The sequence below is a fragment of the Canis lupus genome, chromosome 34, assembly GCF_048164855.1.
Source record: "Canis lupus baileyi chromosome 34, mCanLup2.hap1, whole genome shotgun sequence".
NCBI classification, from domain to species: domain Eukaryota; kingdom Metazoa; phylum Chordata; class Mammalia; order Carnivora; family Canidae; genus Canis; species Canis lupus.
Genome location: NC_132871.1, coordinates 25094546 through 25119469, shown reverse-complemented (window position 1 = coordinate 25119469; position 24924 = coordinate 25094546). Strand labels below are relative to the sequence as shown.

Below are 24924 nucleotides of genomic sequence, written 5' to 3'. Positions count from 1 at the left end.
TCTTGCTATAATCACGTATTAATTAGTTCAAGGGTTTTTTTAATTGATTCTTATTTTCTACATAGACAATCTTATCATCTGTGAACAAAGTTTTATTTCTTTCTTTCCAATCTGTATACCTTTTATTTGCCTTTTTTTTTTTTTTTTTGGTCTTATTGCATTAGTGAGGACTTCTAGTTACAATGTTTAAAAGAAGTGTTGGTGTGTTGGTAGGGAACATTCTTGCCTTTTTCCTGATGTTAGTGGGAAAGCTTTTATTTTTTTCACCATTAAGTATGATATCTGTGGGTTTTGTAGATGTTCTTTATAAAGTTGAGGAAGTTCTCCAGTACTCCGAGTTTGCTAACAGTTTTTAAAACAAATAGGTGTTGGATTTTGTCACATGTTTTTCTGCACCTATTGATATGATTATGTGACTTTTTAAAACAGCCTATTGATGTGATGGATTACACTAATTAATATTTGAATGTTGAATCATCCTTGTATAACTGAGATAAATCTCACTTGGTTGTGGTGTATAACTGTTTTTTATACTGTTGGATTTAATTTATTAATATTTCATTGAAGATTTTTGCTACTCTCTTCATGAGAGACATTGGTCTGTAATTTTCTTTTTTTGCAATATCTTTGTCCGATTTTGGTATTAGGGTAATGCTGGACTCTGAATGGGACAGCAAGTATTCTCTCTGCTTCTAACTTCTGGAAAAGATTGTAGAGAATTGGTGTAATTTCTTCCTTAAATGTTTAATGGAATTCATCAGTGAACCCTTGTGGACCTAGTGCTTTCTGTTTTGGAAGTTATGAATTTTTGTTTCAATTTCTTTAATAGCTATAGGCCTACTTCAATAGTCTATTTCTTCTTGTGTGAATTTTGGCTGATTGTACCTTAAGGAACTGGTCAGTTTCATCTAGGTTACCAAATTTGTGGATATAGAGTTGTTCATAATATTTCTTTATTATCCTTTTAATGCCTCTGGGAGCTATAGTGATGCTCCTTCTTTTATTTGTGATATCAGTAATTTGTGTCTTCTCTCTTTTTTTAGTCTGGCTACAGGGTTATCAATTTCATTGATCTTTTGAAAGAACCTAATTCTGGTTTTGTTGATTTTCTTTATTGAATTCCTATTTTCAATTTTATTGATTTCTGCTCTAATTATCATTATTTTCTTTGACTTACTTTGGATTTAATTTTCTCTTCTTTTTCTAGTTTCCTAAAGTAGAAGTTTAGATTATGGATTTTAGATATTTCTTTTTTTCTCATATATGCATTTAGTGCCTTAAATTTTCCCCTAAGCATTACTTTCTCTGCATCTTACAAATTTTGATAAGTTGTATTTTCATTTTCATTTAGTTTAAAAGGTTTTAAAATTCCTCTTGAGATTTCTTCTTTGATCCATGTGTTATTTGGAAATGTATGGTCTAATCTCTAAGTATTTCAGGATCTTTCAACTGTTATTGGTTTCTAGTTTAATTTACTGTAGCCTGAGAGAAGACATTGTATGATTTCTATTCTTTTTTTTTTGTATATATTTTTTATTGGAGTTAGATTTGCCAACATATAGCATAACACCCAGTGCTCATCCCATCAAGTGCCTCCCTCTGTGCCCATCACCCAGTCACCCCAACCTCCTGCCCACCTCCCCTTCCACCACCCCCTGTTTGTTTCCCAGAGTTGTTCCCAGGAATCTGGTGTCTCTCAGGTTCTGTACCCTCACTGATATTTCCCACTCATTTTCTCTCCTCTCCCCTTTATTCCCTTTCACTATTTTTTATATTGCCCAAATGAATGAGACCATATAATGTTTCTCCTTTTCCAATTGACTTACTTCACTCAGCGTAATATACCCTCCAGTTCCATCCACACTGAAGCAAATGGTGGGTATTTGTCATTTCTAATGGCTGAGTAATATCCCATTGTATACATAGACCACATCTTTATCCATTCATCTTTCGATGAACACTGAGGCTCCTTCCACAGTTTGGCTATTGTGGACGTTGGTGCTATGAACATTGGGGTGCAGGTGTCCTGCCATTTCACTGCATCTGTCTCTTTGGGGTAAATCCCCAACAGTGCAATTGCTGGGTTGCAGGGCACTTCTATTTTTAAACTCTTTGAGGAACCTCCACACAGTTTTCCAGAGTCACTGCTCCAGGTCCCATTCCCACCAACAGTGCAAGAGGGTTCCCCTTTCTCTACATCCTCGCCAACATTTGTTGTTTCCTGTCTTGTTAATTGTCCCCACTCTCACTGGTGTGAGGTGGGATCTCATTGTGGTTTTGATTTGTATTTCCCTGATGGCCAGTGATGTGGAACATTTTCTCATGTGCTTGTTGGCCATGTCTATGTCTTCCTCTGTGGGATTTCTGTTCATGTCTTCTGCCCACTTCATGATTGGATTGTTTGTTTCTTTGCTGTTGAGTTTAATAAGTTCTTTATAGATCTTGGATACTAGCCCTTTATCTGATATGTCATTTGCAAATATCTTCTCCCATTCTGTAGGTTGTCTTTTTGTTTTGCTGTTTCCTTTGCTGTGCAGAAACCTTTTATCTTGATTAAGTCCCAATAGTTCATTTTTGCTTTTGTTTCCCTCGCCTTCATAGATGTGTCTTGCAAGAAGTTGCTGTGGCCAAGTTCAAAAAGGGTGTTGCCTGTGTTCTCCTCTAGGACTTTGATGGATTCTTGTCTCATATTTAGATCTTTCATCCATTTTGAGTTTATCTTTGTGCATGGTGTAAGAGAATTCTGCACATGGCTGTCCAATTTTCCCAGCACCATTTATTGAAGAGACTGTCCTCTTTCCAGTGGATAGTCTTTCCTCCTTTGTCGAGTATTAGTTGATCATAGAGTTGAGGGCCCATTTCTGGGTTCTCTATTCTGTTCCATTGATCTATGTGTCTGTTTTTGTGCCAGGACCACACTGTCTTGATGACCACAGCTTTGTAGTACAACCTGAAATCCGGCATTGTGATGCCCCGGCTTTGGTTTTCTTTTTCAATATTCTCCTAGCTATTCGGGGATGATTTCTATTCTTTTAAATTTGTTAAAATGTGTTTTATGGCCAGAATGTGGTCTATCTTAGCAAATATTTCATGTGAGCTTGAGAAGAATGTGTAATTTGATCTTGGTGGATTAGGTAGTCCATAGATATCTGATAGGGGGAGTGTTAAAGTCTCCAATTGTAATAGTAGCTTCATCTATTTCTCCTTGCAGTTCTATCAGCTTTTTTCTCATGTATTTTGACACTCTGCCATTAAGCACATACACATTCAGGGCTGTTATATCTTCTTAGAGTACTGACTCCTTTACCATTACGTAATGTTCATTTTTTTAATCCCCGAAAAATTTCCTTATTCTGAAGTCTGCTGTGTGAAATTAATATAGCTATTACTGCCTTTGTTTGATTAGTATTTGTATAGTGTATCTTTCTCCATCCTTTTAATCTACATGTGTCTTTGTATTTAAAGTGGGTTTCTTGTAGTCAACATATGGTTGGGTCTTATGTTTTGATCTGTTCTGACAATCTCTTTTAATTGATATATTTAGTCATTTGACTAATTATTATTACATGTTTGATTTATGAAAATTATTTTGATAATATTACAATAATATTTATCTTTCCTCAGGGAAGAGCCTGAGGCCCCGTTTCCTCCAGAAACAAATGTAGAGGTAACATATTGCCTATCATTTCTTGGGGTAGCCTGATTGAGACCCACAAGTAAAATAGGGACCAAGGCATCCAAATAGGAACTCATGTTGAGGCAAAAGGGTGTCAAGTCCCGGTTGGTGTCCTGTTCCATAGGGCCTAGTTCTAGTGTAGGTTGTGGCTGGAGCCATTTGCTTCTCTGAAACTGACTAACCTGGTACAGTTTCATGTTTTGGGATCTAGAGCTGAGCTTATGAGAGTGAACTAATAGAGCTCTAACTCTGAAATCTTGGCTAAGTTACCACAGAGGTCCATGGAGGAGACGGATTAATGAAAGTCTTACCTAAGTAATGGGCCTGCATTCCACAGCAGAGTGGCACTGACTGTGGACTGACAGATATGTCCATATGTGCCCATTCAGTGTGCTTTGAAGTATAACAGACTATTCTGGCCTGAGTAAACCCCTGCGATTCTTGGACGATGAGGGGGTTGGGGATGGGGATGGGGAAAAGACTTTAGAAGGAAGAAACTGGACTTCCTGCTAATAAAGGCATATGTGATCTTGAGCAATGAATTTATACCTTGAACCTGTCAAATGTCACACGAATTATACTTTTAAAAATAGCCAGCCATAGGTCACCCCCTGAGAACCTGTGGTAATTGTTTTAATTGATTTAGGCAATAAGAAAACATAAAAGAAGCACCAAAGGAGGTGTATCATGGGGTGGAAGGAATTTTGGTCAAAGAAAACAGGAGGGAGAAGTGGTATTGTAGTCCCCTCTACTCACGAGGCTGACGTGCATTCCAGTGTGTGTACTGCACCGGCTCAGACTTCTGCCCCCATGCCGTCTTCCAAGTGTATTCTCCTGTATCATTTTGATCTTGAAGAGCTATCCAAAAATAACTGTTCTTCGTTTTTACCACACTACTGATCAAACTGGTAATAAAAGCCTGTTCAAACCTTAAAAATGGAAAAAAAGGAATGATTATAGTAAGTTTCTGGGCCATAAAAAAAAGTCATTAAAGCATAATGAAGTGCACAAAATGGCACCAGGGTAAACATTTCTGATGAATTCTTCAGAACATGGAGCAGAAAAATACTCAAAGACCCTGAACATTACTAATACATGCCAAATGTCTGTGCAATTCCCAGAAATAGATGAGTGAGGAAAATTTGAGTCTCAAAGACAAGGCTTAATTCTTTCAAGGAATAGAGTCCAGCTCCAGTTTCAGAGTATAGTTGGTAAAGTCCATAAAGCTAGCAAAATATTCCTTGGCACAACATGTCCCTGTTTTGTAATTAGGCTACAAGCACATACCTTGCCATAATGTTTGTGCGGTGGGGAAGAGGAATGAACATTGCCAACATGGAGTTCACATGCACCCACCCACCATACTTGCCTAGTGAGAATGGAACAGAGATTGGAGTAGCAATTTTATGGCTCCCAAATCAGTTTGTTCACAAGCACATGGAGTCATTGGCTTATTCAAATGTGTTCATATGTGTGCATTCACTGAAGATAATTTTAAAACCCTAGGAACTAAACCAAGGATGTACACCCACTAATATTTTTCCCACACGGCTGAGTGAATTAGTGTTCATTGATTGGTGGCAGTTCTCCTTTCCCAACATGAATGCATCAAAAGTGGAATCTGGAAAATTTGTATATATGCTTCCACATGAATATCTAATAGAAAAATGTGAGGATTAAAATTTAACTGGCGCTGAAATTTTAAACTAAGATGTAAACTACCTTGAAAAATTTATTTTCAACACATCTGAAGTTTTTTTTTCTTTTTTTTTTTTAGATTTTATTTATTCATTCATGAGAGACACAGAGGGAGGCAGAGACACAGGCAGAGGGAGAAGCAGGCCCCCTGCAGGGAATCCGATGTGGGACTCGATCCCGGGACTCTGGGATCACACCCCTAAGCTGAAGGCAGACGTTCAACCACTGAACCACCCAGGCATCCCACATCTGAAGTTTTGAGGAAACACATTTCAAACAGTGGTGACTTTTGGCCAGAACTGCTGAGTCAGTAAGAAAGGGTAGACCTGATGAGATTACCCAGGAAACCCAGGAAAGCAAATTAGATGTTTTCATCCAATTCTGGAATTTTTTCATTAGCATGCATACTTCAGTTGCTAAGGGAAACAAAAGCAATGGGGTCGTTCAAGAATAGAAGAGTTCCAAAGGAAATGGAAAGAAGAGAGAAAAGAACTAAAATTTTTAACTGCCTTATGAACATCACTACCAATATTTAGCGATCTTAGGCACCCATGATATTCCTCTTTGCGGAGCATATGGATTTTTATTATGCTTTAGTAAATATTTTCTGTACTCTATTAATAATCGAAAGAGCACACATTTGAAACTAGAAAAGTTCTTTTTTAACCAGATTGCAGTGGCAGAGTTTTATGTAAATGTGTTTCAAAAGGAAAGTACATAAAACTAAACATTATCTAGATGCTATTGTAATTTTCCTTATGCTTTCAATGGTTCATGCTCTCATAACTTAGGATCTGCTTTTCCTTCTCTTCTCTGAGACAGAGTTGCATTGTTATCATGCCCAGCCAGTGCCTTTGATTGCTGTCTTAGGAGGCCAGCAAGGCACTTCATCATGGAGGCTATGGCCAGACCACCGTTACTGTGCTGGTTCAAACCCAGGAGATATTACTGGTTCTTCCATTACCTTGTACTATGGCATTTATTGGATAATGGAGAAAAAACGTTGTCTGTGAACTTGGCTACTGGTGTCACTATTCATAACAACATTTTGGTTTTGTTCCCTGTTGGTTTTAGATTTATTTAGTCTACTCTGATTTGCTATTTTATCACTATTAATGATTGCTTAAAACAATAGACCCCCCCCCCAAAAAAAAACCCCAACAAAAAAACAATAGAAACCTTGTGCTTCTTAAATGGGCAAGTATCTTTTAAGTAGTTGCTTATAACACTCATACATTAGATCCTAAAACCTTCAAATCAGGACTCTAGTTTTCTTGGTACAGTTTAGAAGGTATCATTGTTAATAAAGAAATTCAGGAAATATGTCTTTCTTTTAAATCATATATTCTAAAAACTTAACTTTAGATCATAGCATGCAGCCTTTGGAGTGTCTGTTTCCAACAGATAAAGAAATAAGAGGACATTTTATGTTTGTTACCATTCACTATTTGGTCCCAAACACTTAAAAGTGTTGTGAAAGCTCTTGCTTACAGTAATAGAGCAGATGATCTTTTAAAGTCTTTTTCTTTTTTTTTAAATTTGGACTTTTTGTCTGGTTTCAGTGGATTATATAATTCAAATGTTGCTGTGACATAAGACAAAAAGTAACCATATATACATATTTTTATATTATTATTTGAACCAGAATAACATATTATATCTAAGGAATTCAGTAAAGTAAAAATTGTTATTTTTTAGAAAAACAAATTGCATATGTGTAACTACTTATAAAAAAAATCAAATTTTTAGGGAAATCATTCTTAAAATCAGAAAAATAATGTTTTCCAATCAACTCCTTAAAAAAGTTAAGAAGTCAAATGTGCATTTTCAATGTAAATACGAAAAATATATCCTGAATTTCCATCAGTTTGATGAGAAATTGTTATTTATGGTGCTAAACATTACATTTTAATTTTAAAAGTGCAATTTGAAGGCAGCAATACATATTTTTGGGATACATTGACAAATTTTGTCATTTCAAAATAAATTTTACATTTAAAAAATTCACACTTCAAAAGGAGATATTGTGTATTTGAATCTCTAACTGAACATATTTCTTTATCCATTTAGCCAGTGACAAAATGTAGCTGAAAAAAAAATATGTTTCTTGTCTGTGAGTAACACAACACTCAGCAGTGTTTGTATTACCTAAAATGAGAAATAAGAAAAAAAGTAATGAACTGGATGCAGCTTCACTAGAGAGCTTATTTCACTTAAAAAAAAAAAAATATATATATATATATAGTAATAGTTTTACATATAGTGATCCACTTAGGAGGTATTCAACTTTGAAATGAATAATTACAATGGGATTTTTTAATAACATAATTGTTAACATTTTTAATACCATATTCAAATAACTGACTCTATTGCTGAATGAATAGTTGGATTCTTCTTATTTTAATACCGTTTACAAAAATTAACTGAAAAATCATAAATTTCTTTCTCTTTCTTTTAAATAAAGAATAGAAATAGAATATTAGTAGCTTTAAAATGGGAGACATGCACATGATTATTACTACAAGAAGTTTTTGGTGGCATTCTTCAAGGACCTGAAATATTAAGTTTTTGGCTGTTGTTTATTGCAAAAGACTAGAGGAGAAATAGAGACTTTAAAAAGATACTTAACATACACACAAGAACAAATTCCAAACTGTTAATGTCAGTTACCTTTGTTAACTGTTAATGGGAGAGAAGTGGGATTGGTTGGGAGGGAGGAGGAATGGCAGTGAGAGGGCACTTTCATTTTTTAGTTTATATTCTTCTGGCTTGTTTAAATTTATACCAATCAGAATGTTTTTATTGCATAATTTTAAAGAGGATAACTAAAATATGTTTTTTAAAAGAATCTTAGGAGTGCCTGAGTGGCTCAGTTGGTTCAATGTCTGACTCCTGGTTTCGGCTCAGGTCATGATCTCATGGGTTGCGGGATTGAGCCTCATATTGTCAGGCTCCTCACCCGATGGGGAGTCTGCTTGAAGATTCTTTACCTTTGTCCTTCCCTCAACTTGTGGATGCTCTCTCTAACTGTCTCTCTCAGATCAATAATTCTTTTAAAAAATATATAAAATAAATAAAAATAAAGTTAACTGCATTCTATTATTCTATAGAACTAATAAATACAGCAAAGTTCAAGACGCCAAGTCAGCACACAAAAATCAGTTGCATTTCTATATACTAACAATGAAGAATCTGAAAAGGAAACTACAAAAACAATTTTGTATATAATAGCATCAAAAATTTTAAAAATACTTGGGAATAAGCTTAACTGAGGAGGCAAAAGACTTGTGCATTGAAAACTACAACACGCTGATGAAAGAAATGAAAGAAAACCCAAATAAATGGAGAGAAATCCTATGTTCATAGATTGAAAAACCAATTGTTTAAATATCCATACTACCCAAAGTGATCTACAGATTGAATGCAGTCCATGTTAAAATCCCAATGATGTCTTTTGCAGAAATAGAAAAATCCATCTTAAAATTCATATGGAATTTCAAAGGATCCTGAATAGAAAAAAAAAAAACAAACCCAAACCAAAACAAAACTAAAAGAAAAAGAACAAAGTTGGTCTCACACTTCCTGAATTCAAAACTTACTGAAAGTACAATAATAAAAAACCGTGTGGAACCAGCATAAAGACAGACATAGATTAATAGAATAGAACAGAGAACCTAGAAATAAACATTTGCAAATAGAGTCAAATGATTTTCCACAAGGGTGCCAAGACCATTCAACAGGAAAAGGACAGTCTTTTCAACAATGATGTTGGGAAAACTGGATATCTACCTGTAGATGAATACAGCTGGACTCTTCTCACTTTATGCCATTTACAAAAATTAACTGAAAATGGATCAAAAACCTAAACACAAGAGCTAAAATTATAACACTCATTTAAAAAAAGGGGAAATTTTCATGACATTTAATGTGGCAATGATTTCTTAGATATGACACCAAAAGCACAGGCAACGAAATAAGAATGGATAAAACAGACTTAATCAAAATTTAAGTCTGTGCATCAAAGGACATCAACAGAGTGAAAAAGCAACTCACAGAATAGAACAATGTATTTGCAAATTATGTCTCTGATAAGGGATTAATATCCAGAATATATAAAGCACTACTACAACTCAACAAAGAATAAACAGTCCAATTAAAAAATGGGTAAACGGGACGCCTGGGTGGCTCAGCGGTTGAGCGGCTATCTTTGGCTCAGGGTGTGATCCCGGGATTCCAGAATTGAGTCCCACATCGGACTCCCTGTGAGGAGCCTGTTTCTCCCTCTGCCTATGTCTCTACCTCTCTTTCTGTCTTTCATGAATAAATAAATAAAATCTTTTTTAAAAAAATAAAAAATGGGTAAAGGATTTGAATAGACATTTCTACAAAGAAGATATACAGATGCCAATTAGCACAAGAAAAGACACTCAATGTCACTAATCATTAGGGTAGTGCAAGTTATAACAACAAAAAAATACTATTTCATACCTATAGGATGGCTATTTTATAAAAACAATATAACAAGTGTTGGCTAAGAGAAATTGGAGAAATTGGAACTCCTGTGCACTGCTGGTGGGAATGTAAAATGGTGCTGCTGATGGCTGTTTCTCAAAAAATCAAAAATAGAATTATCATCCAGAAATTCCACTTCTGGGCATACTACCCAAAAGAATTGAAACCAGGGACTTGAAAGATACTTGTAAGTTCATTTTCACAGGAACATTTTTCACAATAGCTAAAAGGTGGAAGCATCTCATGTCAATTGTATGAATGGATAAACAAAATGTGGTATATACATATTAAGGAATATTATTCAGCCTTAAAAAGGAAGGAAATTCTGGGCAGCCCGGTGGCTCAGAGGTTTAGCACCGCCTTCAGCCCAGGGCGTAATCCTGGACACCCAGGATCGAGTCCTACATCAGGCTCCCTGCATGGAGCCTGCTTCTCCCTCTGCCTGTGTCTCTGCCTCTCTCTCTCTCTGTATCTCTCATGAATAAATAAATACAATCTTAAAAAAAAAGAAGGAAATTCTGACACATGTTACAACATAGATTAACCTAAAGGACATTAAACTAGGTGAAATAAACCAGATACAATAGGACAACTACTGCATGATTCCTCTGTGTTAACTTAGAGCAGTTAAACCTCATAGAGATAGAAAGTAGAATGATGGTTGCCCAAAGCTGGGGCAGAGGGAAATGGGGAATTATTATTTAATGGGTACAGAATTTTAGTTTGGGAAGATGCAAAAGTTATGGAAATGGGTGGTGGTGAAGATTGTGCAATAATACAACTGTACTTAATGCCACTGAACTGTACATTTAATAATGGTTATAATGATACATCGTATATTCTACACATTTTGTATGTATTGTGTATATCACAATAAATAATTAACTTCAAAAGTGTTCAGGGGGAAAAATTGTTTAGGGGGTACGTTGGTTGCAGGAAAATAGCAGAGCTGTAAAAATGCTTGAAAATAATGCACATTTAAACCTAGGAGAAAATATAATATTCTAGGATTTTTTTACTTTTGGCAAAATGCAAAAAATTAAATGTTATTTGGATTATTTTATGCCAAATATTCCATATTGACTGATTCATGATATACATGCATTTATACAATTATCCATGGTAACTCTGGAACTCAAGTTTTGTAGTCATGCCCTATATGGAAGTCAAGTGCCCAGGTATGAAAAAAATTTGTTAAGAGTTAGCAAGAAAATAACCTTCTGATATTCGCAATAAGGGTCTGTTTTCTTCCTCTCTATTCCACAAAGTGTTAAATGTCCTAGACCAGGAGCAGTAGGTTGATAACGAAAGAAATTAGAAATTTGTAGCAGGTGGTTCTAATTGTGCCCATCATATCTGTCCTCAATTGTGCAGAAGACTGGAAAATCAATTAGCAACTGCAAGCTTGGGCACTGATGAGTGACAAGAGTGTCTTAAGTCAAACAGGAAATTGGTAATGGAAGAAAATGATTACCAAGACTGCTAGTGGACACTCCTGGACCTGAGGAGACTTTCCCTCTACTGTCCCACCTTCTCGACAAAAGACACTGTTGAAAAATTTTGTTGTGTGATGTCACTCAAAGAATGAGGTGTAGTGTGGGTCTTTGTTTCTTACCTGATGGAGTCTGAATGAATAAAAATTAAGAATGTGGGGCCGTTCCTTTCCTCAACTTGCATGTCTCTGTTGGAGTCACTGCTTTGGATGTAGACATGTTTGCAGGGCAGTGTACACACGTGGTAACTGTCTGGGAGAGATGCCTCTCTGGGGCTAATGGTTAGAACTGCAGGGGCTTGACTGTTCATTGAGTAGCATACTAGCACAAGGTCACCTGGGTGGGCCTACGGGGTTGTGGATGGAATGCAAACAAATTTAGCTATGCTATAGTTCTGCTTTAGAGCTAGACCATACATTAGTAGTGGCTACTGAATACAGTTTATAAAAAATAAATCATTTGTAACATATTCTTGTATCCAGTTTTGGAGGAAATGAAACCAGGTAGATAACAGACACTTCCTGTTATTTGTAGGAGGTCTCCAGGATTCTGAGAAAAAGAAGCATTTGAACGCTAACAGATTTCTCCCCTACTTTGGTCACACTGACATTATAGGTTATCTGTAATGTCACTTTGAATTTATCCATTTATTATGTTCTTCCACCTTCTTCACTTGTTTCATATTTCTATGTTCTATCTCCTAAGCTGTTGGCCTGCAAGTGGCACCTGGACAATTACACCATGCCTTTTATTTCTTTTGTACAGCACGCCAGTGTTGAACACAGTGCCTCTCACAATATAGATATTTAATAAATAATTTTCTAATAAATTCTTGACCATTGGTTTTTTGCCTTGTCAGATAGCATATGAAAAGTAATTAACACAGTGCCAGGTATGTGACAGGTACTCAAGGAATATTACACACAAAAAAAGAAAAGAAAGAATAAGACATAAGAGACAGGTGAAACGAATTAGACTTATTTTCTTTAGTGAAAAACATAATTACGTTATAATTAACAAAAGAGCATAGCTCCATTGATCAGGCTCCTGAATAAAGCCCAATGTGGGCTCACTTACTGGAGGACTTCTAACCCAAGGTGTTCTTGAAACCTTTTGGGTGGGTGAGCGAGTTGAAGGTATAGGCTTCCTTTTGCTTGTCAGCTCTTCTGGGAAGAAGGATGATAGAGCCCAAAACAACACTGTGACACATCAAGGGTGGTGCTATTCCTGAAGGAAGGGTCTCCTGAGCACAAAATGTCTCACTAGGCAATTTATTTTGCCAAGTGCTATCAATCCAGTCACGTGTGCATGTGCGTGTGCACATTCTGTGCATGACTTGGAGGAAAGACTGGGAAAGAAGGTAAGAGGTAAGAGCAAGAAAGAAATCCTGACGGCACTGAATGTTGACTTCCTCTGTGGGGAGAGCAGAGAAATCACAATTCCTCCTATAGGTTAGACCTATGTGTGGAGCGTCTCTAGATAAAACCATAGTGTCAGTTGTCTTGTTTCTCGGTCTTCGGTGGATATTTTTAAAGGCAACAGCCTCAGTAAGAAAGCAAGTGACTAGCTTTGCAGGTATAGGTTCCCATGCAACCACTGAAGGTTCTTCCTTGTTTTCGTCTTCAGCTTGGCTGACTCGGTTTCCCAGCCCTCATTGTTCTGGTATTGATAATGACACTGAAGTCATTTCCACTATTGGTACTTTTATTCCCTATTACAATTCTATAGCATGTGGCAAATTCTGTGGAGTGTCAAAGGGACACAGTTTCTCTGTTAGTGTGGAGAAGACGCCTGTGCAGAGAGAAGTCTACGTTGAAGCCAACTTAGAGCTAAGAAGCAATGGGGAAGCATTTGAAAATCCTCCACAGTTTAGCTATACTTTGTTTTTTAGAAAAGAAAACCTACATCACTCACACACATTACATTAAAAACATACTTGATTTTTAAATAACATACTTCGTTTCCATTACAAGCCTTTAGATAAAATCTAAATACAACTGAATATATTAGCAAAGCTAAATAATTAATAAATCTTTATGGAAAATAAAAGTCATCTTAAATTTTCTCTTTGTTACTCAAAAATTGATTTTGGAATAACGTTGTATGATTTAAATTCATCTCAATCAATAATTTAAATAATTTAATACTCTAATGTACAGTACACTTTAGATTTTGACAAGTTACTGATTACCACTAGATTTTATCATCCCAGGAGCCCTCCTGTCAAAAAAGTACAGTCATGTTTCTGATAGAAAATTTCTACCTTACCTGTTTGTAATGGTCACAAGTGCAGGAGGACAGTGATAACCACTGGAGGCGTGGTCAAAAGTTCTAAGGACAGTGTCGATTTTGTAACAGAATCCACCATGTCTCTCCCATCCCTTAAAAAAAAGGAAATAAAAAATCAAGAACATAATCTGATTCAAACAGCACAATATCGTTTTTGTGTATTCTCATTTACTACTTGCATAACTCTTTTTCTCTGACCCACTCAAAACTCAAAACTTGAATTTTTGTCTTGAAATCTTTGTGTTTTACCTGGTAATGCCATTAGCTACAGCCACTTCTATATTCATTTTATTAATCATTAAAACCTAAAAGTTTCAATGCACCTGAAATCTTAAAGCTCAAACAGATGAAAACAAAGGGGCACTCACTCAAGATCTCTCTTTTTCTCTCTCTCTGCTTCATACAAACGGTTCTTACAGGATGGTGGAATTTAAGAGTGCTGGCTTTGAAGGAAGAATGCACAGGTTTGAGTACTGGCTCTACTCCTGGGCAACTTTATTTAGCCTCTAAATGTCTTAATTTTCTCCTCTGTAAAATGAACATAATAATAATATCTATGGAGTTTGGAGAATCAAAGGGAGACAGTGTAGGCAGTGACCTTAAACATTTATAGATACATATGTATCTAAATGATAGTGCGTATTTTTTTCAACTTTCTTTTGTATTACTTATTTCATGTTATCCCACTAAGATTCACTGAGGTTAGAGACCTGGATAAAGTCAGAAGCTAGTGAACAAGCTGACCTGGGACTCAATTCTGGGCTAATATAATTTTATTTATAAGCTATATATATTTATAAAATATATTTTTTTTTTTGTAAAAAATTATTCCTAAGTCAACTGGCTATCCTTTGAGAGAGAGAGAGAAAGCAAGCTTTGGCACTTAAAAATGACAAATCAATGTGCAGCTCCATGGCTCCGCCCTGGGAGCAACAAAGGGTGGCTCTGTTCTTTAAAATCATATATTATAGGAGACACGCATTCATTAGTCTTCTATACTTTAACTGAGTTATTTTAGTTCCTTTTCTTCTAGTACTACAAATTCACACCACTTACATCTATCTATTTTTATGTATTCACCAGGGTTTTTTTTTTTTGTATTCGCAACTTTTAAAATACACTTTATTCTGTGTCATGCCAATACTTGCCAGAGTTTGATCAGATATAAAATGATTTCTGCTATGTTTCTTATAAAAGGTCGCAGTCTTGCAGTAAATTAAAGAAAACCTTATTTTAGAACTCAGCTATTTTAGTTCAAAACATATTATTAAATGAGGTGTGGATCACAGGAGTTCCAAATCCAGCCAGCCGGAGTGTGCTCTGAACTCACTCCCTTAACCTCTCCCCATAACCTTACCTATGTGAGTAATTGACAGCTCCAGCCAGAACCCCCTGGATCACTCCAGATGGGGTGGGAGGTTAGACTGCTTTTGTATTTGGAAGGACAGGCAGAGGAAGGCTGACAATTTGACCTTCCTAACAAAGTATTCCTTCTTCATTAGTAGTTTTCAGATCACAGGCTGCTTAGTATAATAAAAAAAAAATCTGAGAACTGAACAGGCTCAAGAAAAGTGGCTGGGGGAGGGATGTGGCTTAGTAATAACCGGAAAAACAAAGGCTCTTTACTACAAGCCTTTGTCCACCCAGTGAAAGTGGGAAGAATAATTGATTGTATTTGTGAGTATCTTTTGTACATGAGGTGCCATTTCACTTTAAATGGTGATGATGACAGTATTGAAACAATTGCTCACATTATACAAACCCCAAAAAATAACTCAGAGGGAAAAAAGTCTTTTTTTTTTGCTTTGAAATTATCAAGCAAATTTCCCCTCTTATGTAGTGCCTTTACAATTGCTCACATTATACAAACCCCAAAAAATAACTCAGAGGGAAAAAAGTCTTTTTTTTTTTTTTTGCTTTGAAATTATCAAGCAAATTTCCCCTCTTATGTAGTGCCTTTCATTCCTGTGACTTATTCATTCCGTAGCTGGAAGAGTGTATCTCCCATTAATGTTCACTCGTTTTGCCCAACACTGCCCCCACCACCACAGGCAACTATCAGTTTGTTCTATATATTCATAGGTCTGATTCTGCTTTTTGTTTGTTTATTCATCTGTTTTTTGAGATTCCACATATAAGTCAAATCATATGTATTTGTATTTCTCAGACTTATTTCACTTAGCATTATACTCTGTAGGTCCATTCATGTTATTGCAAATGGCACAATCTCCTCCTTTATTATGGTTGTGTAATGTTCCTCTCTGTGTGTGTTGAGGATGTGTGTGTACACCACATCTTCCTTATCCATTCCTCTATTGATAGACACTTAGGTTGCTTCCATATCGTGGCTATTGTTAATAATGCTGCAATAAAGATAGAGTTGCGTATATCCTTTCACATTAGTATTTTTGCTTTCTTTGGGTAAATATCCAGTAGTAGAATTATTGGATCATATGGTATTTCTATTTTTAATTTTTGTGGAACCTCCATACTATCTTCCACAGTTGGCTGTACCAATTTACATCCCCACCAACAGTGCACGAATGCCCAAGGATTCCTTTTTTTCCACATCTTTACCAACACTTGTTATTTCTTGTGTTGTTGACTTTAGAGATTCTGACAGGTATAAGGTGATATCTCATTGTGGATTTGATTTGCATTTCCCTGATGATGAGCAATGTTAGGATCTTTCCATGTGTTTGTTGGGCACCTGTATGTCTTCTTTGGAAAAATGTCTATTGAAGTCCTCTGCCCATTTTTAATTGGATTATTTGGGGATTTTTTAGGTGTTGAGTTGTACAAGTTCTTTATATATCTTGGATGTTAACTCCTTATTGGATATACCATTTGCAAATATCTCCTCCCATTCAGTAGGTTGCCTTTCCATCTTATTGGTGCTTTCTTTCACTGTGCAAAAGGTTTTTTATTTTGATGTAGTCTAAATAGTATATTTCACATTTTGTTTCCCTTGCCTTAGGAGACATATCTAGGAAAATGTTTCTACCGCCAATGTGAGTGAAATTACTGCCTTTCTTCTCTTCCAGGATGTTTATGGTTTGGGGTCTCACATTTAGGTCTTTAATCTAGTTTGAGTTTATTTTTGTGTGTGGTGTGAGAAATATTTTATAAGTTGATTTTGAGTGTACAAACTGTTTAGAGAAGTGCACTGAAGCAGTTAGCTAAAAGGAAGGAAGCTTTTGAAACCATTTTCACGGATTGATACATAAAAGTATAAATGGGAATTTCATCATAAAATTAGAGAACTGGCTCTGACCTCCAAATTTACTCTGAACTTTAAATATTGGTAATGCTAGCCAGAAAAGGGAAGCAGTGTACAAAAGTTTGAATAGAACATCAGTTCTGTTTCTACTGTGTAAGGAGTTAATTTCCTTTTCAACGCAAATACAACATGTTTAGTTGCCTTGAAAACCACAGTAAGACCAATATTTTTTTCAATATTTCTGATCAGATAGGGATTAGATCAGCAATCAACTCTAAGTAATTTGGGAATTGTGCTCATTAGATATAATGTTTGGTAGCGTGTCAGCTACAGCACAGGTGTTATTAACCTAGAGTATGAAGAGTAATTCATATATTTACACATTGACTAATGAATAAAATGCAGTTTCTTGGAGAGATGGGTAGAAGAGAAAATAATTAAAGAATTTCATAAAAAGCCAGGTTTGGGAAAATTTGAAGATGCATACGAATCTCCAATATTTAAACCCAAATTCTTTAGTGTATGTGCATGTGAGAAAGAGAGAGAGAGAGAGTGCATGTGTTGAGAACTTTACTGCAGGACATTGGATGTATTTTAAGAAATTTAGGACATAACTGTCTATCTTTTAATTTTAAACCTGAGATACTACACATTTTTTATTACTTTAAGTACTAAAAATAAATAAGTATGTCAAGTACCAAAAATACTTTTTTACTTAAAATATGGAAGTATTTTTATTATCTCTTTCCCAAATAATAAATATATTGCAAACATGCGCTTCTTGCCATTATTGTATTCTATTCAAATATTTAAGTTTAAGAAGAGTGAAAAGGAAGGCAAGACTCTGAGTGCAAAAGTTCACTCTCCATCAAAGGAATGCATTTCTTTTCACTCTAGCAGTCTTCACTGGAAGACTATGAGAGGGGGGCATCGCATGGCAGTCATTGTTTATACAGATGGATCAGTTATGTTTTTAATTTCAAAAGAAAAGTAGTCAACAACCCTTCACAGTGCTGTAAATCCTTAATATGCCCCTAGTTAATAATTGCTTGGTTTGCTAAAAGCAGCCCAGGGTCAGAAAAAAAAAAAGGAAGGAAGGAAGGAAAAGAAGGAAGAGAGATAAAGAGGGAGGGGTAGGAGAGGGAGGAGGGAGCAAAGGCAGGTGTGAGAGGAAGAGAGGTTCACTTTAAATTGCTGTTGCGTAAATTATTCTAGTTATGAAGTCACTATACCTAAACACAATGTTAATAGCACTTACCTTTTGACAGCCTGATTCAGTGTCAGAGAGGACATGGCCTGCTTTCTTACAAATGTAAAAAAGTGTTTCTTCACAGTTTTTAACTTTCCAGCGTCCCTCCTAAGTGGAAAAATGTTACAAGATGAATGAATAAACTTCATTATTGATGCTGATAGGCAACATCAGTTATTTTGAATAAAAATATAATTAATAATAAGTGTTTCAGGATGGGGTAATGAGTCAGGACTTTGTGTTGTCCTTAGAAAGGTTGATGCTCTTTCTACATGGGAGTGGGAGGCCTTGCTCTTTCCAGTGTGCAAACAATTCTAAGACACAATCCCATGTTGGTGGGCAGGAGGGAGGGGCCACTCATGTTTCTTGATAATGTGCCAGGCTTCATGTTGGGTAATTGTCATATATAATCTCAATGTTGCTGTGAAGTAGGCATTATGGTTCCCATTTTATTTTTTATTTTTATTTATTTATTTTTTTATTATTCCCATTTTAAAGGTTAGGTTTAATACTTTGTACAAGATCCTATAGTCAGTAAACTTTGGAACCAGGATTTAATACAGGCTTCGCCTGGATTTATATTAAGCTGCTCTCAATTTTTCTTTTAAAAGGATGGGTTAGAGCGGTGATTCATCAAACTTTACTGTGTACCGGAATTATCTGGAAGGGTTACTAAAGCACAGATGACCAGGCCTCATGATCAGTGTGTCTCATTTAATAGGTCAGGTAGGACCTGAGAATTTGCATTTCTAACAAGCTTCCAATTGATGTTGATGCTTCTGATCTGGGAGCCACATTTTGAGAGCCACTTGGATGAAATCATCCCTGTGACCAAGGAAGAATGCTGCTTCCTCTCTTTAACCACTTCTAAGTATAAAATTGAATGCTTTGCTACTTACATGTACAAACCTGATGCTAGGGAAATGCCTGGAAGCTACCATGAATCACCCTAGATAACATTATAATAGCTGATCTTTGTGTTCAAGCTCCTTCTTTATTACTAATTTTCCAAAGCCTCACTCCATTTCTTCTTTATATGACAGGCAGATACTTTCATGTCGTCTAGTTCTGCAGACGGCTGCTCTAACATCCTACATTAGTAATGATATACAATAACTGCTAACAGATTAAAATTTCATCCTCCCAAAGGATTTGTTATTTTAACACAAATCAGACCTTTAGGCTAAAACCACACAATTCAAATTTTAAATGGTATCTCAGGCAAGCAGGGTTTTAAGGGAACATGAATACTGTATAGGAGGCTGACACCTTCATCTGTAAGAGCAGCTCTGCAACCCTCCCACCATGGAATCTTCCAGCAAACCATCCAGCTAAAGGATAAGGTCAGTCATACTGTAGCTGCTTAAGAACAATAGGATGGATGGATGAATGAATGCATGAATGAAACAGTTCCTAGGATCTCACATTCAAATTAGGCATCACCCAGGCTTAGGTAACTTGTTAATTATAATAATTAGATTCATATTGAGATCTACTTCATGGGAATAAATATTCTTTTTTACGCCTCCACTGTATAAGGAGCTGCTGAGTTTCCAGAAAGGGGTACACAAGAACCACACTTACAACAGCATTGTCCTGATACATCCTATAATATTAATACCTGTCCTTACTCTCTTAAATATAATTTTCTGTCCAAATGTTGGCTCCTGTTGTGTGAAATACCAATGTCTGTCAAATGAAAAAGGAGAGTGATGGTAGGAAATGAAGGTTATCTTAATTATCTCAAAGCCAGTGAACCAATAAAGCATCAAATATTGTAGAATAAACAATGATGGCTTTCAGTGGAGTTAGACCCAAAGACAAACATTTAGAGAGGTCATTGTTTGTCCTTCAAATGTGACTTGGGAACTGCCTCAGCATTTAAATTGTAACTGAGCATACCTACGACAGCCTGAAAGATAAAACAATGAAATGTGCCCTGCAAGTAAGTGCTTAGATAATTTCCAAGTTTCCTTGGCATAGTTACTTTGTCAAGCTACTTAAGTAACATTTAATTGCAGGTTTAAGCTGTACTTGTTATGGTATCTTGGTGGTAAGAAAGAGCGAGAATGTCTACCAAATCCTAATGACTTAAAACTCAACCAGTTAGCTTAGTAGCTATCTGATCAAAGAGATTGAGTCTATTCTCAACATATAATAAATGTTCAAATGGTTTGGGATTAAACTAATTTTGTATAGTCTAATCAGATGTTTTAGATAAATGAAAGACTAGAGCATAGAGATAAATGTGTTGTTAAGACCACTGGGACCATTACCTTCACATGAGGAAAAGAACAAAATTTTCCATTAAGTCACACTTTTCAATGGGGTTACACACATTGTAGAAATCCTTTTGTGTTAACAGGACAGTGAAACTTTAAAACCATCAGTTTCTAGAGTAATTTCCTGACATCTTAGATCTTCCCCTCCCAACTTCACCTGGTGGTCAATGGCACCATCATCCACAAATATGGTGGTTGCTCAAGCCAAACACCTACGCTGCTCTCACCCCACATCTGATCATCTAGCAACAATTTCTATCCTCCAAAGGATCTTTGAATTTCTCTGCTTGTCTCTACATTCGCTACCCAAATTCAACCCTGGAGTAACCTCCAAACTGATTTCTCTGCTTCCATTTTTCCTCTCTCTGATCTACTTTCCACATAGCAACTACAGTTCCTTTTTAAAATGTAAATCCAACCAAGCCCTTTGTCTCTCTGAAGCCTATGCCAGGGCTACAAGCCCCACATTTTTGCATTCCTTCTGCTCCTTCTTGATTGAGTCTCTCTTCCGTTCTACCTTCAAGCCACACCGGCCCCCTTTTTGATTATTAAACATGGCAAGCCTTAGCCATCCTTTGGGTTTTACACTAGCTGCTGTCCCCGTCTGTGGAATGTTCTTTCCTTGCTCCTCAAGAGTTGTCTTTGTTGTTGTTGTTTTAAGTCCCATCTTAAATGTCACCTCTTCAGAGAGCCTTTCCTGACTGCCCTGTCTGAAGTAGCAGACCCAACCCAAGTTTTTCAACTTTGCGTCATGTATTTCTTCAAAGCTACCATCACAACTATAATTACCATGTTTCTCTTGTGTGTACATGTTTACTGCCTAGCATGGAAGCCCCTGGAGGAACAGGGACTGTGTCTATCTTAGTCCCTGCCACAAGCCAAGTCCCTGATGCACATGATCCTCAATACAAGTCCAGCAAAGTGAGCATTAAACAAACAAATCAACTTACAGATTGCTCTGCTGAGACACATTGCTGGCTTCCATTTGGAAAAATTTGGGGCTCAAGTGTGTGCCAATTAGTAAAGGTGACTGAGGAGCCATTAGACCATTCAAAGGAAACTGGAATTTTATTGCTGCTCAAACCAATCCATGTTTCTGATGCATTTTCTGTAAGAGATAAATGTAAATTATAGGAATCCTATTATATGCAAAGGAGATAATGTACCGGGCCTGTTACAAATGATTTCTTCTTTATTCCTTCTTGCAATAAAACCTGCTTAAGCTTGGATATAAAATATGTACTTAGATCTTTTCCTCCTATACCACCCCATCTGCTTGACAAGACCTTGGAAGTGGGACAGTGTGTGAGCTAAAACCAATGCAAGGACAAAGCTTAAAAGCAAGTCAGATTGCTGGGACTCTAATTAGTTCCTGCTACTATATGAAAAGTAGATTTGAACACTATGGTTTTGCTTCTGCCTAGAGAAAGGAAAAATAGGAAGGTTGACTGGATTAGGAAAAGGGCACTTAAAAAAAAAACCCCACCTTTACAATATATTTTTTCTTGCCCCCCCCCCCTTTTTTTTTTTTCTGCCATGGGGAAAAAAGGAGCAGAAACTCTTAGAAGCGTTAAAATGGGAGCAATGGGGTTGCTAGAAAAGTAAATAAAGTTTGACAGCCCAGGTAAGGTGAAAAGACCCTAGGAGGCTGAGAGAAATGTTCAAGTGCTCCTATTCAGACAGAGGCAGCCACGGGATTCTTTTAATCTCAAATGCAGGAGGTAAGAAAAAGTGACAGAGAAGGATTTTTGTTTTCATTCTAAACTAAAAACCTAACTTTCAAAAGGTCACCAGAGTAGACTCTGGAGATTTTTTTTCATTAAAAAAAAAAATTTACTTTAACTCCATGATTTCAAGTTTTCCCAGCAGAATTCTATGTCAAATATATAACATAGGGGGAGACCTGCTCTGATGGACAGAAGGTGGGTGGAGGCCTAGGAGCTCAGAACTCCTGAATGTGCACACAGCTTGAAACTACCAAACCAAATAAATTTTCACTGGCTGAAGTTATTAAAATCCAGTTACTTATCTCAGAAATTCCATTATTGTTTGGATTACATGACCACAGCACACTACTGCTATGTAGTGGCCATAAAGCTAAATTGCAGGTTTAAGTTCTTATAAGTTCCAGAAATGACCTTTGTCCCTTAAAAAAAAACCCTCTAATATATCTGGCATATGTGAGGTGTTACAAAATTTCTGAGCATATATTTTATAGAAATCTAATGAATTTGCACTCCTGAATATTATTTAGAAACTGGAGATATATGTGCTATAAATAATCACTTTTAAATAGCTTAACTTCTTTTCAACTCCATTAATAAAAATAGTAACTCCATTATAGTTCATGCCTCTTAAATCAGAGACATTTGGCACTCACCATCTCCAAGGAGGGTTACAAAAAACTCCACATCTGCTAATGAAGCAATGTTTATCAATGTGCTGTTATCAGACTGGCAAGAATGCAAAGCTTCATTCCAGGTCCTTTTTTCTTTCTGAAGTTTATAGCAGTTATGACTATGGGGATTCCAGCCAGGTTCACAGTGGGTAGTGTAATATTTCCAAGCATCTTTTTCTTTTTAAACCAACAAAAAACAATGTCATTTTCCACAATTTGTAAAATGTTACTTATTAACCTTAATGTAAATTTTCATCAACATAGGATTACTTTAACAATTTGAAAAACAGACATAATGAAAAAAAATCCCCACATTAAAAAAATGGCACAATTCTGCTTCTTTTCCCTTAGCTCCCTTACTTTACCATACCCTTAGGCTTAGCCACTTTAAGAAAAATGAAAGTTAAAGTCTGATTGTAAGGAATAATTTTTAAAAATAATAATTCAGTTTATTACTTAAAATCTGGAGTTGTTTCTAATTATGCTGGTAATGATCCTTTTAGGTATGGTTATGTTTTTATTTCTACTTTCTGAGTTAAGACATTAATTCCCACAGAAACTGAAAAGACCAATAGACCTTAAAAACAAATAATTGGGCTTCAGGTATTAGGCTGTAATTAGGTAGTATTTAAGTCTTAGTCGCACATAAAAGTTTGTATGTTATTTCGAGGACAAGGATAATAAAAGATACAGAGTGTGATAGGAGATCAATGAAGTAAAGAATTTTATAAAACTCTGTTCTAATTTATATTCAATTTCTAGGGTAACCATAAATAAAACTCAAAACTAGAAGAGAAAGGAAGCATATCTTGTTTATCTAATGCAGATCAACTGAGAATGCAAACTTTTTAAAAAAATAAGCAGACAATATTTTCAATGCTTATGTTATTTTGGTCTTTAGTAAAAACCTAAGTGCATTTGTTAAATTCATGGTGCCTTTGGAATCTATTTACATATATTACATATATTTATTCATATAAAAACTAGCCTTAAATTATGAGTTATTAGCAAAAATATAAAGGAATTTGAGTGCATTGAAAGGACAAGTAAGGAACTCATGAAAACAACTTAGAGGGCAGCCCTGGTGGCTCAGCGGTTTAGTGCTGCCTTTAGTCCAGGGTGTGATCCTGGAGACCCGGGATCGAGTCCCATGTCAGGCTCCCTACATGGAGCCTGCTTCTCCCTCTGCCTGTGTCTCTGCCTCTCTCTCTGCCTCTCATGAATAAATAAATAAATAATAAAAATCTTAAAAAAAAAAGAAAACAACTTAGAGTAAAAACACTTACCAATCACTTCTTGATCAGTGTTGTTTAGGTATTTTTTACATATATAAGGCAAGGTGGATTCACAATCTCTACTCCTCCAGGCACTTGGCAAAAATGAATTAAATGTTCCACAGTGATATTCAACAAATGGCTCAAAATTTATTTCTGAAAATACAGTGTGTGTGTTTAATGTTAGAGGCAAAACCAGTTATTTTAATATATATTGATGTCGCTTTATTTATTCAAATATGATATATTTGATATGTATGTAAATATAGATTTTAGCATCAGGGAGATAGCCCTTCTCTTTGGCATGTAAGGCATATCCTATGTTATATTATATCTATGATTTAATATAGGTTTTAGTCCAGACATGACAAATGATTTCACAAAGATAGCAATAGCCAATTTTTATTGTTTTAAATAAATATTTTGCAATTTGTCACTATTTTATTTTATTTTTTATAATAAATTTAAAAAATTTATTTAAAATTTTAAATAAAATTTTAAGATGTGTTCAATTTGCCAACATACAGAATAACACCCAGTGCTCATCCGGTCAAGTGCCCCCCTCAGTGCCCGTCACCCATTCACCCCCACCCCCGCCCTCCTCCCCTTCCACCACCCCTAGTTCGTTTCCCAGAGTTAGGAGCCTTTATGTTCTGTCTCCCTTTCTGATATTTCCCACACATTTCTTCTCCCTTCCCTTATATTCCCTTTCACTATTATTTATATTCCCCAAATGAATGAGAACATATAATGTTTGTCCTTCTCCGATTGACTTACTTCACTCAGCATAATGTCGCTATTTTAAAACAGCTGACAGGAGTCTTGACTCTAAC

General features: G+C 35.9%; 1 protein-coding gene across 1 annotated transcript in view; it reads right to left on the bottom strand.

The window, feature by feature from the left end:
* PLA2R1 (phospholipase A2 receptor 1) overlaps nucleotides 1-24924 on the bottom strand; it is a 115673-nt gene that overhangs the window by 49435 nt on the left and 41314 nt on the right. The window contains exons 6-11 of the mRNA XM_072811510.1: nucleotides 24104-24247; nucleotides 22800-22994; nucleotides 21370-21527; nucleotides 18147-18245; nucleotides 13648-13760; nucleotides 4433-4605 (exon numbers count right to left, since the gene is read on the bottom strand). Of these exons, the coding sequence (XP_072667611.1) occupies nucleotides 4433-4605; nucleotides 13648-13760; nucleotides 18147-18245; nucleotides 21370-21527; nucleotides 22800-22994; nucleotides 24104-24247 (882 nt within the window). The remainder of the gene's footprint in view (nucleotides 1-4432; nucleotides 4606-13647; nucleotides 13761-18146; nucleotides 18246-21369; nucleotides 21528-22799; nucleotides 22995-24103; nucleotides 24248-24924) is intronic.